Source organism: Venturia canescens, chromosome 3 (assembly GCF_019457755.1).
Source record: "Venturia canescens isolate UGA chromosome 3, ASM1945775v1, whole genome shotgun sequence".
Lineage (NCBI taxonomy): Eukaryota > Metazoa > Arthropoda > Insecta > Hymenoptera > Ichneumonidae > Venturia > Venturia canescens.
Genome location: NC_057423.1, coordinates 21,172,135 through 21,187,666, shown reverse-complemented (window position 1 = coordinate 21,187,666; position 15,532 = coordinate 21,172,135). Strand labels below are relative to the sequence as shown.

Below are 15,532 nucleotides of genomic sequence, written 5' to 3'. Positions count from 1 at the left end.
AAGTTTCAAAAATGTGGTTCATGTAATTTTGAAGTGTTTTTCCCTATAGCACCAAAGTCTGTATATCTGGTACGTAGCAAGTACCTATGAACTTTGATATTTCTGTGAAATAGCAGGTATGCCAATCTTTTAACTTTTTGGTTCCGACTGGAATATATTAACGAAGATATTCATTACTCAAGTCTTCACCTACTTATTTCTGAATAGATCTGAAATTACTGTCTTCAGAAACTAATGCACAGATACATGAAACAATTTTGATCTCTGTTCTCTTTCAATTGCGCTGTCTTTTTTCTTTTTAACTATGGCTCTGCTCTTTCCAATCCTTGTTTTGACTCCATCGGTTTGCAGTGGATCGATGCATATTATTAATTGGTTGCCTAATATGTGTCCTGTGATTTTCTACTATTTCTTCATGCTGATTGTGGTAACGTGATTCAAGAGGTTTCCAATTATGATCATCAATCGCACATTTTGTACAACAGATTCTCAAAACCGTTTCTGGTCTTGATATAAGTGTAGTTATTCTTTTTCCACCTGGTCTGTCGAGTAATAAATTTTGAAACTTGTTCTAAAAAGTCTTTGCATGCTTTTTTTCCTGATAATATGAAAAGTTGAATCTTCGGAATGCGGTAGGCAAACACAAATATTGACAACAATACTTATGAAATGACGTGTATGTTGAGTATTCCTATTCTGCAAACTGCAAATGTGGAATTATTGGTGAAAACATTCATTACGATAAGTGTACAGTTGCTCAGTTTTCGATTCGATTAAGTATAATACCTGCCAACATCATGGAAACCTACAGAATTTCTGAATGCTATGTGCGCTATGTCATTTTAATGTAACATTATGACTTCTAACAACTTTCCACTCTAATACTATAGATTTGGATCATTGAAATACAGCAAAAATCTGCAAACTATAAAATTTATATACTGTGCCATTCATTTTATTTTTTGACTCGCACCGTAACATAAATATGAAGTGAAAAATTCATTACAAAAGTCTTCAGTTGCTCATTTATGGATGGATTTGAAATTGCTGTCTTCCAAACTCATTGCGCAGATACATTGAATTGCAGCAGATACCTGCGAACTTGGAAATTTCTGTGGATAAGTATATGTGCTAAGTATCACCCCCTATCTTTATGGTAATATGTAATGGAACTTTGTTCAGCAAGTTTTAAAGTATTTCTTTTCAAATAGTATTAAAGTTTGTATTACTGCGGTATGGAGCGAATACCTTCAAACTTTGATATTTTTGTGTCGCAGCATGTGTGCCAATTATTTAAATTTTTTACTCCAACCGTAACATGTAATTTCAAAAATTCATCACAAAAGTTTTCAGCTTTACTAATTATCTTAATTTTCCTTTTTCTAAATTCTATGCTAAATTTTTGAATTTCCTAATTTATTTCTAAATTATCCTGAAATGAAATTGTTTTCCTCCACAAGCAATACAGGTTCCTTAAACGTCTTTGAATTCCGTTGCTCTGTTGAATCAAGTACGCTCAGTTTTTTTTACTTCTTTGAATTCTGACATAATAAATGTTTACTGGTGCCTAGATTCAGAATGCAAAAACGACATTTAAAAATGGCCAATTCTGTTGTATTCGTTGTGTCTTGAATTTGATCTATCTTTTCTCTTTTCCTTTCTTTTCACTAACGTTATAAGCCGGAAATCATATCTCAGCCCGCAACACGCATTGCTACAAGCTCTTGAGTTTCCAATGGACAAAACATATTAGAAGACAAGGAGAAAAATCACCGAAGTCCAAGAACAAACCTCTATCGAAATATTTCCAGTACAATTTTGACGAAATTTAGGTCTTTTTTCGTGGAAATCAACGTTATAAGCCGAAAATCATATCACGACCTACAACTTGCTTTTCACCGTGCTCTTTGGTTCCTAATTGACAAAACATATTAGAGTACAAGGAAAAAAATCGCCAAAGTCCAAGAACAGACCTGTGACGAAATATTTCCAGTTCAATTTTTACGAAAAATAGGTCTTTTTTCGTGAAAACCAACGTTATAAGACGAAAATCATAAATAATTCATAGAAATTTAAACTAAAATCCTATAGTCAACTGAACATAAATAATGAACTTTTGAGAAAAAAGACGTGATATCAAACCATAAACTTCCCCTAGGAAAAAAAAGGTTGGGACAAGTACATTGATGGTCCCTCGTTTGCTGATAATTCCATCCATAAAAAAAACTTTAAAAATATTTTCTTTTTAAATTGTCACAAAAATGATTTTATAAAAAAAAATACAGAACAATTCGAAAAAATTTTCACAAATCTTGAAAAAACATTATCTGTAAAAAAAACTAATCTGTATCTATTTTTTAAAGTGTCAAAAGAATCAAATAACAAGTAAAAAATAAAAAACCGAAAAATCGCGCTTGAAATCATTTTGGAAACCGATGCCTCATTCTTCTTATTTGATTCGAACAGCTAAATCAATTGAAAAAAATTCCATCTAATTTACGTGCAGCATTAAAATTTATTATATCAATTCGAGGCCAAGTATTTTCTAATGAATTGAAAAAGTTACCACTTGAGTTACGTGCAGCACTAAAATTTATGATATCAATCGAAGGACAAGTAATTTATGAGTAACTCCAAATTTCAACATTATGGAATTGTTCTAAGAAGCTTTTAAATCGAAAAAAATCACATGCAAGCTAGTCATTTCTTACTTTATGGTGGCAAAGACTTATAAGAAAATCGATTCTTTTCAGACTTTCAGGAGCTTCTGATATTATTCACAATATTCGACGTCGATTGGATCGATACAAATTATGTTTAAATATGAGTTAAAAGTACTTGTCCGGCCCATCACTTTCCATCAAAATTGTTTATTCAAATAAAAATCAGGGCTTCTCTAGATCTGATCGAGCACAAATATTCATGCAGAGCGTATTTAGATAGTTATCTTCAAGTAATATTCCCTTAATTGCGCTAATTGATTAAGAATGGAAACGAACTGTCCTGTACTATACAAGGGATGTTATTGTGCATCGATAAATAAAAAACATTTTGCACATTAAATATGTTCAAGCTTCCAAAAATAACTCCCCAGTTGGCATTGGAATGACGGCAATTTTTACTTCTCACTTTTTCCAGCGAACGAATTTCATTCGGTATAACTAACCTATACTATTATTAAGAACATTAAACTAATAATAAATCGCATGTCAATCGATTTTCAACCGGACTCTGCCGTACAATTTCGTTTTTTTATGATTGATTTTTATTTGAATGAATAGTGATGGGCCGGACAAGTACTTTTAACTCATATTTAAACATAATTTGTATCGATCCAATCGACGTCGAATATTGTGAATAATATCAGAAGCTCCTGAAAGTCTGAAAAGAATCGATTTTCTTATAAGTCTTTGCCACCATAGAGTAAGAAATGATTAGCTTGCATGTGATTTTTTTCGATTTAAAAGCTTCTTAGAACAATTCCATAATGTTGAAATTTGGAGTTACTCATAAATTACTTGTCCTTCGATTGATATCATAAATTTTAGTGCTGCACGTAACTCAAGTGGTAACTTTTTCAATTCATTAGAAAATACTTGGCCTCGAATTGATATAATAAATTTTAATGCTGCACGTAAATTAGATGGAATTTTTTTCAATTGATTTAGCTGTTCGAATCAAATAAGAAGAATGAGGCATCGGTTTCCAAAATGATTTCAAGCGCGATTTTTCGGTTTTTTATTTTTTACTTGTTATTTTATTCTTTTGACACTTTAAAAAATAGATACAGATTAGTTTTTTTTTAGAGATAATGTTTTTTCAAGATTTGTGAAAATTTTTTCGAATTGTTCTGTATTTTTTTTTATAAAATCATTTTTGTGACAATTTAAAAAGAAAATATTTTTAAAGTTTTTTTCATGGATGGAATTATCAGCAAACGAGGGACCATCAATGTACTTGTCCCAACCTTTTTTTTCCTAGGGTTGTACTATACCGTCTCTTCCACTTTCTGCATATACTTTTTGTATTTTAGTATTGTCGATTCCCGCACTTGCTATTTTTTTAATCATCCCTGCAGAAATAACACCCTTGAAAACATTTAAAGATCGTTCGAGTACCGCTGTCTTTTGCAAACAAGCTTCGTGAACGAAACATTCCGTGAAAGATTTGCTATTCGCAATTAATTTTTCTTTTGGAATAGTGGAAGCGATTTTTTCAAGAATATCAACGTCGTATGATGCTTCGTGAAATTTTGTAGTCGGTTCTATATGAAGTAGATCTTCAGCGAGCCTGGAAAGTTTGAACATTCCGGGACCTTTCCTTTGAGGATGAAGCTTCCTTAGAATTACGAGAGTGTCGGCGAATGCAACGATGATATTTTTGAAGTCTTCTACCATCGAATTTTTTTTGAGAGCATACAGTAACCGTGGAGTGTCAAATTTGGCATTGTGCGCCACAAGAATGCACGGTTTAAAAACATCTAACCACTCTTTGAATTTCTGTAGCACTTCATGAATGGGAATCGACGGTAGTCTTTTATCATACAGAAATAATTCTCCAGCGACATTTCTCAAGCCCGTGATTGCAGTTGCGCTGGGTGTTATCGGTTGAGAAGGATTGGCATATTCAGAAAAAGTGGACTCGCCGCACTTAGCGGCAATCTGGAGAATGCCTGCTGATTTGTGAAGGCCCGAAGTTTCCAGGTCGAAGAATATAAAGCTTGAATCCACTGGCAATGGGTTCTCCATATTGTTGTTATTGATGCCTTCAGTAAAATTATTTCGCAAATCGTTGATTTCCATGTCAAAGCCACAGTTTGATTGATACTGAATTCCTTCCGCCTGCTCTGCCTTCTTTCGCAAAGCCTGTCTTTGCTCAGCCAATATATTTCTGCGGCTTTTTGTGCTGGGCAACTTTGCTTTTGACGCTCTTTCCGAACGTTTCAATTGTTGTTTCGCTATAAATGTTGCAGTATTCTTCCTGGGTGAAATTCTAACTTTTTCCGAAACAGTCAGTAAATAACGTTCACCGTCATTTTTAGTGCAGACAGCACTGGAAAAGCGAAAATCAGCCGATTCGCTAAGGCTATAACACCGATTTTTCGGAGCTTTATGAGACATTATGTTATTCAGGCTTTCGTTGGCTTGGCTTGACGCTGAGACCGAGAATTTCGCAGCGTTATTGGCGTATTTTGTAAAAATTTCGTTGAGTTTCTCGTACAGCCCTGGATCTTGAAATACAACTTTTTGAATGCCTGAACTATCACAGCGACGGAGGCACCAATCTCCACAGTTTTCGTGTCGATCAAAGAAATGGTCGGGTATGCTACGCAGGCAGTTGGCTAGATCCACAGATTTTCCTTTATTTTGGGCTACTGCGTATCCGAAGCACTTTTTGAGATGAGGGATAGCTTCTTTTTTTTTCATTTCTTTGTAAGTTTTTTGTACTTCATACAATTCACTGACGAAGTGTTTTCGGAGGTGATTCGTGTCGGCTAACTTAAAAATTTGTTGCGAGTTTCCTCGACGTACTGCCGCGATAGTAGAACTATCTTCATCTCCGATGAGAACTCGAACATTGAGTCCTGCATCTTTCAAAACAGTGCTTCGATTCACCAACTCAGCCCCAACATCAGGCTCCATGGCTTTGGCGCTTCCTTGGAAGTTCAACCGACAATCGTGATCTTCTTTGGATCGACCCGCATCACAGAATTTACATTTCCTATTTCTAGTCGCAAAATCGAGAACCTTGCCACTGAAAAATCCTATTATCGCGCCGTAACCATTGAGGCTGTCGTAACTTCTTCCGTTGCCTCGCTTACTCCATCCCATATCGTAAGAAACGATAATATTGACGATGTTACCCAATGCTGCATCAAATTTTTCCGTCGCTTTCAGCATTGTAGAGTCTCTTCGTTGTGAGGGTTTCATGGTTGTCAGAGTTTATTGCAAGTTCAAGATCATGCAGATGAGGATAGATCGCTTCGTCTATCTCAGGTGGCCTAATACAAACAGACAGTCGTAGAAAATGAAATAATCAAACTCATAGAATATTTGACCGTTTTATTAGTATTTTATTTTTTTTTTAATGGTCGATTCTCCCAATATAATACAATTATATAATGCTAAAAGATGAGTCATAGTAAACCTAGAAAAAAATCTGTAGTAAAATTCACAGTTTAGTATTTCATTATTTTTCTATCGGCGCTTAGTCTTCACTATAAAGAATTTTTATTGAGCCTTCACATGATCGTTGTGAACAATACACGATGTACAAATTATAAGGGACTGCAATAGCATATCCTCAGAAAAATATTTCTATATAAAATTACAGAAAAGTTTGCATACGCAAATATAATATATATATAAAGTCTGAAAAAATGATCATTAAGAAAAATACAATTCGGGTGGGACTCAAAAGTTCGAAGGCCTAAAATAGCGAACTTTTGAGTCCTACCCATGCAATTCATGAATTTCTCCAATAATTGTTTTAACTGTAAATAGTTCATCTGTGTTGTATACATTTCTGCACTGACTGCGATGGATCAAAAAATATGATATAAACATTACTTTTGTGAGGTCTAGGTTATATTTTGGAATTATTCCAAGTTTGTTTTGTTTAGTTTGATTTTTTAAAGAGCAACAAAGTGAAATAATTTCATCTGTTGAACAATCATTCTGTAACTGAGGTGATTGAGGTAACAATTTTTCTTACTCTACATAGCTTTTAACTGCGTCGTCAGGAAAAATTTGTGTCTGTTCATCTGCGCCGAATGGTGAGTTCTTAAGTTTCAAATTCTGCGGAACCAAAGTTCTTTCTATCCAACATGTGCAATTTCAATAAAAATGTTGCAATGAAATTTTTTTTACTACTGACTCAATCATAGAGGAGAAAAAATGAATTCAATCTCAAATTGATAGTAATAAGTGACACGAATAAAAATCTCCAGCGCCGCAGAGCTTGGAATAAAAGTTCTTCATAGCAGAGTTTGGAATACAAATTCTTACAGCGCTTTATGAAAAATCTTATACCAAAGAAAATGTATATGTCAATATATTTCATCTACGCAAAACAAAATCTATGAAAAAAGCCCTGGCCCATCATGCCGTAAACTCACATTTCATCGCATAACTTCTCAACATTCTCAATTACTAGTTTGCGCTCTTTCTCTGCAGCTCTTTGACAACTTTCCTTCGCACATTCTTCAATCACTGGTCCCACTTCTCGTTCATATCGCTTGAATAAATTATCTGTTATCGGAGGTATGTTCAAACCATCTAAGAGCTTGGTCAAAGCGGTGGAACCAATGCCTGCGTGAACAGCTCCTGTTTATGACAATAAAAACTTTTTATTAACAATTAAAAATCTGAAAAATATATATGGAATTCAATTATGAAATCAGAACACTTACCAAGGATAATTTTCGTATTCACGTCTGACAATTTGGCATCATTTTTCGAAGTGTGCATTTTCCCGGTTAAAACGGATGTATTCACACAACAACTTTCGCAAGAGACCGTCAAACATGAGATGAGCCCGAGACGTGTTTCCTTCACTATATTTTCTAATGACAGAACTTTGAAACATTTGCAGCACCGAAGATTCTTGCCGAGTTCTGTCAACTCGACAATACGTCTCCCATGACAAGGGATAACCTCCAAATTTTCCCGATCGGCTCTTGGTTGTAGTGTTTGCGCTTGCAACGAAGCCGCTACGGCTTTCATTTTTTTCGCCAGCACTTTTTTTTTTAATAAACTTCCCCTTTTGTCGCGTTCGATCTGACATTTTTCTGATAAATTCCTCGTTTTTCAAAAAGAACTCTCTCGATATAGATTCAACTTCGGCACGTGAATATCGGTATATGTATATAACAGCTGATGCGCAACGTTGCCACGATCGTCGCTCTAACACGCATACATAAGAATGCGTTGTCTGTATAGGCAACCTTTTCTATGTGTTGAGGCGTAGCCCGGATAGTTCCGTCAAAAAGTTTCCTCGCGATGTCAGATCAAAAATACTTTCAGAATAAATTTTACGGAAGCAAATGATATCTGTACTATATCTGCTGCTGCCGAGTACATATATATGGTCTTTACAAAGTTATTGATTACGATCCGAACGAATTATCAACCCTTTTAATATGCAGACGGTACATAACTTTTGGTTGGGGCTGTCGTAGGGGATCAACTTTAATGGAATTCGACAGCCCTGTCGTCTACTGGCCTGAGGCTCTCGCCGAGACTATATTATCTCTGAATAAAACGATTCGTGGTAGTGGGGGTAAAATCGACATGTTATTTTGTAGAATAATGAAACTCAGGATTCATTTCGCAACTTGAAAATTGAAGTTTGAGCCAATTAATAAATTCTCTTTCCATTACGCCCAAAATCAGCATGATCGCGGTAGAGTAATAACTGAGAAAAAACTTTGCACGGCCTCAAGATTATGCAAAAATACGAACACATTTACGGAGTTGACGCATCTGTATATTAGTTTAGACCGATACATACAATCCATCACACCAAATCATCACACCAAATCACTGGTGAGAATCTATCCGTCTCAACCAATCGCCGATGAAAGAATTTTTGATAGTCCTCAATAATTTCTTGTATACCGTCTGTTATCATCTGTTAGGCCCGCTACACACGGTCAATAATATTGCACAGTAATATTGCACAATAAGTTTGTATGGTGTGTAGTGCGCCATAAATTTAAGATAGCTCAAACTTTTGTTCAATGATTGCCCAATGTTTCAATACCACATCTACACGTTCAATAATATTATGCAATCACCTATATTGTGCAATATTATTGACCATGTGTAACAGGCCGAATAATGTAGGTTATATATACGAGTTCCCTTTGATAGCTGTGTGGTAACGAATCGGCCGGGATTTGACATTACGAAAGCGCGGGACAAATGTAACAAACGTTCGCATAGTTAGTGAATAATTTAAATAAGGCAAATCAGTTTATCAAAAATAGGTCTGGAAGTTGTAAGGAAAAATGTTCGTCAAGCTATAACGTCAAATTTTCTTATTCCGATCTGAAATATTATTAATAAAACAAGAGCACACTCAACTGTTAGTTTATAATGTGAGAAACTCTAATCGAATAAATGTTTTCTAATTTATTTCTTGTGTCATTTTTGAATATTCCCATATTTTGCTTCCTATTGAGTTTGGCTCTGCTCTTTCCGATCCTTGTTTTGACTCCATCGGTTTGCAGTGAATCGATGCATATTATTAAGGGGGTTATCGTTGTACAATACGCGCTTAAATGTTGGTGCGCCGCGATCGGAGCTGAGGATACTCGAGTATACTCCCCACTCCTCCCGAAACGATAAACTTTTGCGAATGACTGTAGTCACACACGCGTAGCTCTAGTCTGTACGTGTGAGAACTCTCACGTCTGGCAACGTTGCTCCTTGTGAAAACAGTCGTATCAAAAAAGTAACAAGGTATTTATTTTATTGTTTCACAATGACGGGACGAGTACGAAAGAAAAACGGTCGTTTAGCAAAGCAAAAGGTAATCGATCATAGACGAAAGGCACTTTTGGCTATGGCAGAAGCAAAAAAGAATAAAAAAAGCGCGTTGCAAGAGAGTGTGTGCGACGGAAACGCGGCGCGAGTCCTGGCACTGGAGAGTACTACATAGCCGACTTTGCAACGTTGCCACATAACACCGCTATACGTTCCGTCGTGTCTCACTCGCGTGTGATTTTCGTCGAAATGTGCAACTTTATACTACAATATCTTATAAACCGTGAAGCTAGGTGTACTGAAATTTCAGACAGTGGTTCTAAACATAGTCACCTTCAACATATTCGTTTTTAATGAAAAACTATAGAAAACTAAGCGAGTTATAGGAGAAAACGTGTCTTTCGCGACGAGCTTGCGACGACCTTTCCATAAGAGCCCGTGTATAACAAAAAAACTTTGCGATTTTGTTTCTCGAAAAACATGAAGCTAGGCCTTCTGAAATTTTAACACGTTATTTGCAGTGATGGAATGAGTGCCTCATAATTTTTTTAAGTATTTCTATAGAAAATGAAATATCACGATAACCCCCTTAATTGGTTGCCTAATATGTGTCCTGTGATTTTCTACTATTTCTTCATGCTGATTGTGGTAACGTGATTCAAGAGGTTTCCAATTATGATCATCAATCGCACATTTTGTACAACAGATTCTCAAAACCGTTTCTGGTCTTGATATAAGTGTAGTTATTCTTTTTCCACCTGGTCTGTCGAGTAATAAATTTTGAAACTTGTTCTAAAAAGTCTTTGCATGCTTTTTTTCCTGATAATATGAAAAGTTGAATCTTCGGAATGCGGTAGGCAAACACAAATATTGACAACAATACTTATGAAATGACGTGTATGTTGAGTATTCCTATTCTGCAAACTGCAAATGTGGAATTATTGGTGAAAACATTCATTACGATAAGTGTACAGTTGCTCAGTTTTCGATGCGATTAAGTATAATACCTGCCAACATCATGGAAACCTACAGAATTTCTGAATGCTATGTGCGCTATGTCATTTTAATGTAACATTATGACTTCTAACAACTTTCCACTCTAATACTATAGATTTGGATCATTGAAATACAGCAAAAATCTGCAAACTATAAAATTTATATACTGTGCCATTCATTTTATTTTTTGACTCGCACCGTAACATAAATATGAAGTGAAAAATTCATTACAAAAGTCTTCAGTTGCTCATTTATGGATGGATTTGAAATTGCTGTCTTCCAAACTCATTGCGCAGATACATTGAAGCAGATACCTACAAACTTTGAAATTTCTGTGGATAAATATATGTGCTAAGTATCACCCCCTATCTTTGATTATGGTAATATGTAATGGAACTTGATTCAGCAAGTTTTAAAGTGTTTGTTTTCAAATAGTATTGAAGTTTGTATTACTGCAGTATGGAGCGAATACTTTCAAACTTTCATATTTTTTTGTCGCAGCATGTGAGTCAATCAGTTAAATTTTTTACTCCAACCGTAACATGTAATCTCAAAAATTCATCACAAACGTCTTCAGCTTTTCTAAATTCCTAAATTTTCCTTTTTCTATACTATTCTGAGTTTTTTAATTTCTAAATGCATTTTTAAATTCTCCTGAAATTGTTTTTTTCTAAAACCAATGCAGGTACCTTAAACGTCTTCCGTTGCTCCGTTGAATTCCGTTGCTCTGTTGAATTAAGTTTGCTCAGTTTTTTTTGCTTCTTTGAGTTCTGACATAATAAATGTTTCCGGGTGCCTTTTTTCTGCAACTATCAAACTGTAGATAAAAAGATCTCAGCAGCCACTTGTAAACTTTGGAAATATATTTCATCAAGGGCACGTTTTGGATGACACGAAAATGTCTAGGTTCAGAATGCAAAAACGACATTCAAAAATGGCCAATTCTGTTGGATTTGTTGTGACTTGAAATTGATCTATCTTTCCTCTTTTCCTTTCTTTTTTTTAACGTTATAAGCCGAAAATCATATCTCGGCCTCCAACCCGCTTTCCACCGTGCTCTTTGGTTCCTAATTGACAAAGCATATTAGAGTACAAGGAAAAGAATTGCCAAAGTCCCAGAACAGACCTGTGACGAAATATTTCCAGTACAATTTTTACGAAAAATAGGTCTTTTTTCGTGAAAACCAATGTTATAAGCCGAAAATCATATCCCGGCCTCCAACCCGCTTTCGACCGTGCTCTTGAGTTCTTAATTGACAAAACATATTAGAGTACAAGGAAAAGAATTGCCAAAGTCCCAGAACAGACCTGTGACGAAATATTTTCAGTACTATTTTGACGAAAAATAGGTTTTTTTTGTGAAAACCAACGTTATAAGCCGAAAATCATAAATAATTCATAGAAATGTAAACTAAAATCCTATAGTCAACTGAACATAAATAAGGAACTTTTGAGAAAAAAGACGTGATATCAAACCATAAACTTCCCCTAGGAAAAAGAAGTTGGGACAAGTACATTGATGGTCCCTCGTTTGCTGATAATTCCATCCATAAAACAAACTTTAAAAAAAATTTTATAAAAAATTGCCAAAAAAATTATTATTTTATAAAAAAAATACCGAACAATTCGAAAAAAATTTCACAAACCTTGAAAAAACATTATCTTTAAAAAAAACTAACCTGTATCTATTTTTTAAAGTGTCAAAAGAATCAAATAACAAGTAAAAAATAAAAACCGAAAAATCGCGCTTGAAATCATTTTGGAAACCAATGCCTCATTCTTCTTATTTGATTCGAAGGGCTAAATCAATTAAAAAAAATTCCATTTAATTTACGTGCAGCATTAAAATTTATTATATCAATTCGAGGCCAAGTATTTTCTAATAAATTGAAAAAAGTTACCATTTGAGTTACGTGCAGCACTAAAATTTATGATATCAATCGAAGGACAAGTAATTCATGAGTAACTCCAAATTTCAACATTATGGAATTGTTCTAAGAAGCTTTTAAATCCAAAAAAATCACATGCAAGCTAATCATTTCTTACTCTATGGTGGCAGAGACTTATAAGAAAATGATCGAAAAGGAGCGACCTCGAAAATAAGGAATGATACGTGCGAAATCAGGCTAGGTGACGTTAGAAACTTCAAACTGCTGTAACCGTTGAACGATTGGTTCTAGGCTAATGACTCTAAGGACTTTTTTTGTAGGGAATTCAATTTTCTACAAAAATACGTAAGTAGAATATCTGTGCAATTTTTTTTACAGATGATATGGAACAATGTTCACCGAAGTTTTTTTTTTCACGTGTTATTCTTATGGAAAATTGAAGTATGCGGTGGGCCGGCCGAAATAATTTTATTTTGAGATGTGCTTTTGGCTAGCTTCATCGTTTGGTATAACAAGAAGAAAAATGCTTGTGAAGCCCGAAAAAAAAATATTGATTTTTTTCGACATACCCTAGTATACATGAATAAGTTTATGTCATTGACAGCTTAGGGTTATGTAATCAGTCAGTGAGCGATTCTTGAATGCAGTAAAAAAACGAACGAATTTCAGACAGATAAATGAAAAACCATTAAAAAGCGTAAAAGTGCTTAATTAACATGCGTGGTTCCGATTTGTATAAACATCGATGACGAGGATAGTTTGATTAGTCAAGTGGGTGATCGGCACTAACACAAACATATAGAATTTGTATGGCCGTAACTGTCAGAATCGCAGCGGAGATCACTGATGAAATGAAAATGAGAATATTGAGTCGTTTCACTGTCGCACAGATAAGTAAATGTAACAAAATGATTGCAGACACCACTATAAACAATTTATGCACTGTGATAAATTATACTGTTTGTTTTTTAATAGATAAAAGTAAACTTTATACGGAGCAGAAATTTACTACACTTTCCCGCTCAAGAGGGAGAGAGAGAGAGAGAGAACGTACATAAAAGTACATAAGAGGGTAGGACGTGCACAAGTAAGCTGTTCTGATTTTTTTCTCATGTTCTCAACGACCTTTTCATTGTGTCTCATTCAGGGGATCTGAGCTTGAAAATTCTCGCTCGTGCACTCATTGAGATTGTACAATTAGTGATACTAGGTCAAGCATGGAGACAATTTTATACGAAATATTCCGATGTTCGCATTTCAACGGGAAAGTATCGCAACATTTTCAATAAAAGGTACACTGTCTTGAATGAAAAATACAATCGATTTCTTTTCAATTTTCGACATGGCATTAGGTTGCAATGTTAACACCGTAATTTTTCGTATAAAATCTTTTCGTCCATTGGGATTCGTGGTAGTGATTTGAGACAAGTAAATTCATATATCAAGTAACTCTGTGGACTCTTGTGACAAGTACAGTACTATGCATTAATGCCTGGTCAAATCGAATAAGCGATGATTTTACCGACTGTGTTTCGTAATTTGTTGAAGACCTTCAAAGTTCGGACCAGTTTCAGATTCAGGCGTAATTTCTAATTTCTAACCACTAGTTTAAAATAACCCCACGAAAATATGACAGCGCCAAGTTAACGTAGCTACGGCCCGAAGTTGAAAGGGAAATGTAATCGTTCAAAAATTGACGAACATCAAAAGAACTAGTTTGAATGGGCAATAAATAGAAAAATGGAAATCTGAAAAATGTGGATGTTTTTAAATACAATAGCAAAAAAATAAACGATAATCACTGGAACCTTATAATATTAGAAAAGGAAACTGTTTTTAAACTGTCAGAAAAATGTTATTTTCAGTAAAATATTTTGATGAAAAATATATTGGACATTCAATGATGGACCGAATTATACATTATTTGAGACTATTCTAAGTATGAATATATTTTTATCTCCGTTTAACTAACCACTGTGCATGTCTGATTGCTAAAGAAAATTACCTAGAATTTTCTGAACATTTGGAAATTCTAATAAGGGTGAAGTGGCCTTGAAAGAATACTTCAAAATTTTACAAACGTATTCAGAGTGTTCGACCATGCAATATGAAAATTTTACTCATTGCATAGCCAAAACAACCTGGTGCGTCGATGGACAAATCTAGATAAGCGCTTCATCGAGGAAGAGAACCTCGCAGAGTTCGAACTTGGCGGAAGGGTGCCTCGAACGAACTTTAGAATTTTTCAGACGTATCCAGAATGTCCGACAATGTCAGGTGAAAATATGGCCTAATAGATAGCCAAAAATACCTGGTGTGTCGATCGATAATGTAAATACATTATTTTCTCTGCCTTCTTTTACGAACTTTAATTTATCTCTTTGTTTAAATCCATAAAAAACAACTGAATGACGAGCCATCAGAAAAAACAGTTTGCAACTTTCAATTTTCATTGTTTTTCTATTTACACTGAAATTAAATAATTCTGACAACTTTGCTGAAAAGTATAGAGAAAGTACAGACTTATACTTTGTGACCGAAATTTTCTTCACTTGGTACTTGATGTCACAAAATCTCTCTCTCTATTTCGTCGATTTAATTTTTCGAAAAATAATTTCGTGGGCGCCAGTCGCAAAGCGACTCGACCAAAAAGAGAGAAAGATGATTTACCAGCGTAGTTCAGCGGGAAGGGGTGGATAAATTGAAAGTCATTCCAATATTCAGTTGAGATTTATTCCTTACGAGATTACATTTACCGCGGCGGAGAATTATTCTAATTTTTCAGTGTACGGGAGGATCGCGAAACACGAGGGGAAAAAGTCACGAACTCACACTCACTCTCACTTTCTGATCGGGAAGACTACACACATCACAAAATTCTATCGAGCCCGTTCTTTCTGTCGCGGGTCTACTCGCGGTCAGAAAATTTATTATTGTTGGAAATTTCGTTATTAAAGGAACTCGGGATATCAGAAAAATCACCAAGCCCCCGATATTCGGTTACTTGGCCGGGCTGTTCTCCCGTCGCACGCGTACGCGCTCCCGATCCACTCGTACTTTCTCACTCACTCTTGCACCAAGGTTCCCGACCTTTTCCCCACGGTTACTTCCGAAATGTTGACGACACGACTCGTGAGAATTTTCGTAAGCGGCCACGCG

The 15,532-nt window shown here is 35.2% G+C and overlaps 2 protein-coding genes across 2 annotated transcripts; both read right to left on the bottom strand.

Annotated features, from left to right (window-relative positions):
* Window positions 1-3,977: 3,977 nt before the first annotated feature.
* LOC122408479 (DNA polymerase III PolC-type-like) lies at window positions 3,978-13,043 on the bottom strand (the record flags this gene model as incomplete). Its single annotated transcript, XM_043415272.1, has 2 exons — window positions 3,978-4,719; window positions 13,030-13,043. Coding segments are annotated over 2 exons (756 nt in total), but the record flags the coding sequence as incomplete, so codon positions are not given.
* On the bottom strand, window positions 6,048-8,130 carry LOC122407534 (uncharacterized). The gene is made up of 2 exons (XM_043413827.1): window positions 7,412-8,130; window positions 6,048-7,325 (listed from the first exon to the last, which is right to left on the bottom strand). The coding sequence occupies exons 1-2, from the start codon at window positions 7,722-7,724 to the stop codon at window positions 7,114-7,116; spliced, it is 525 nt and encodes a 174-aa protein (XP_043269762.1). The 5' UTR covers window positions 7,725-8,130; the 3' UTR covers window positions 6,048-7,113.
* Window positions 13,044-15,532: the final 2,489 nt, after the last annotated feature.

Bases quoted from the DNA above. Each gene is read 5' to 3' on its own strand.
- LOC122407534 (XM_043413827.1), bottom strand. From the start codon at position 7,724: ATGAAAGCCGTAGCGGCTTCGTTGCAAGCGCAAACACTACAACCAAGA. The intron at 7,326-7,411 runs GTAAGTGTTCTG...TGTCATAAACAG, and splicing joins GAATACGAAAATTATCCTTG to GAGCTGTTCACGCAGGCATT.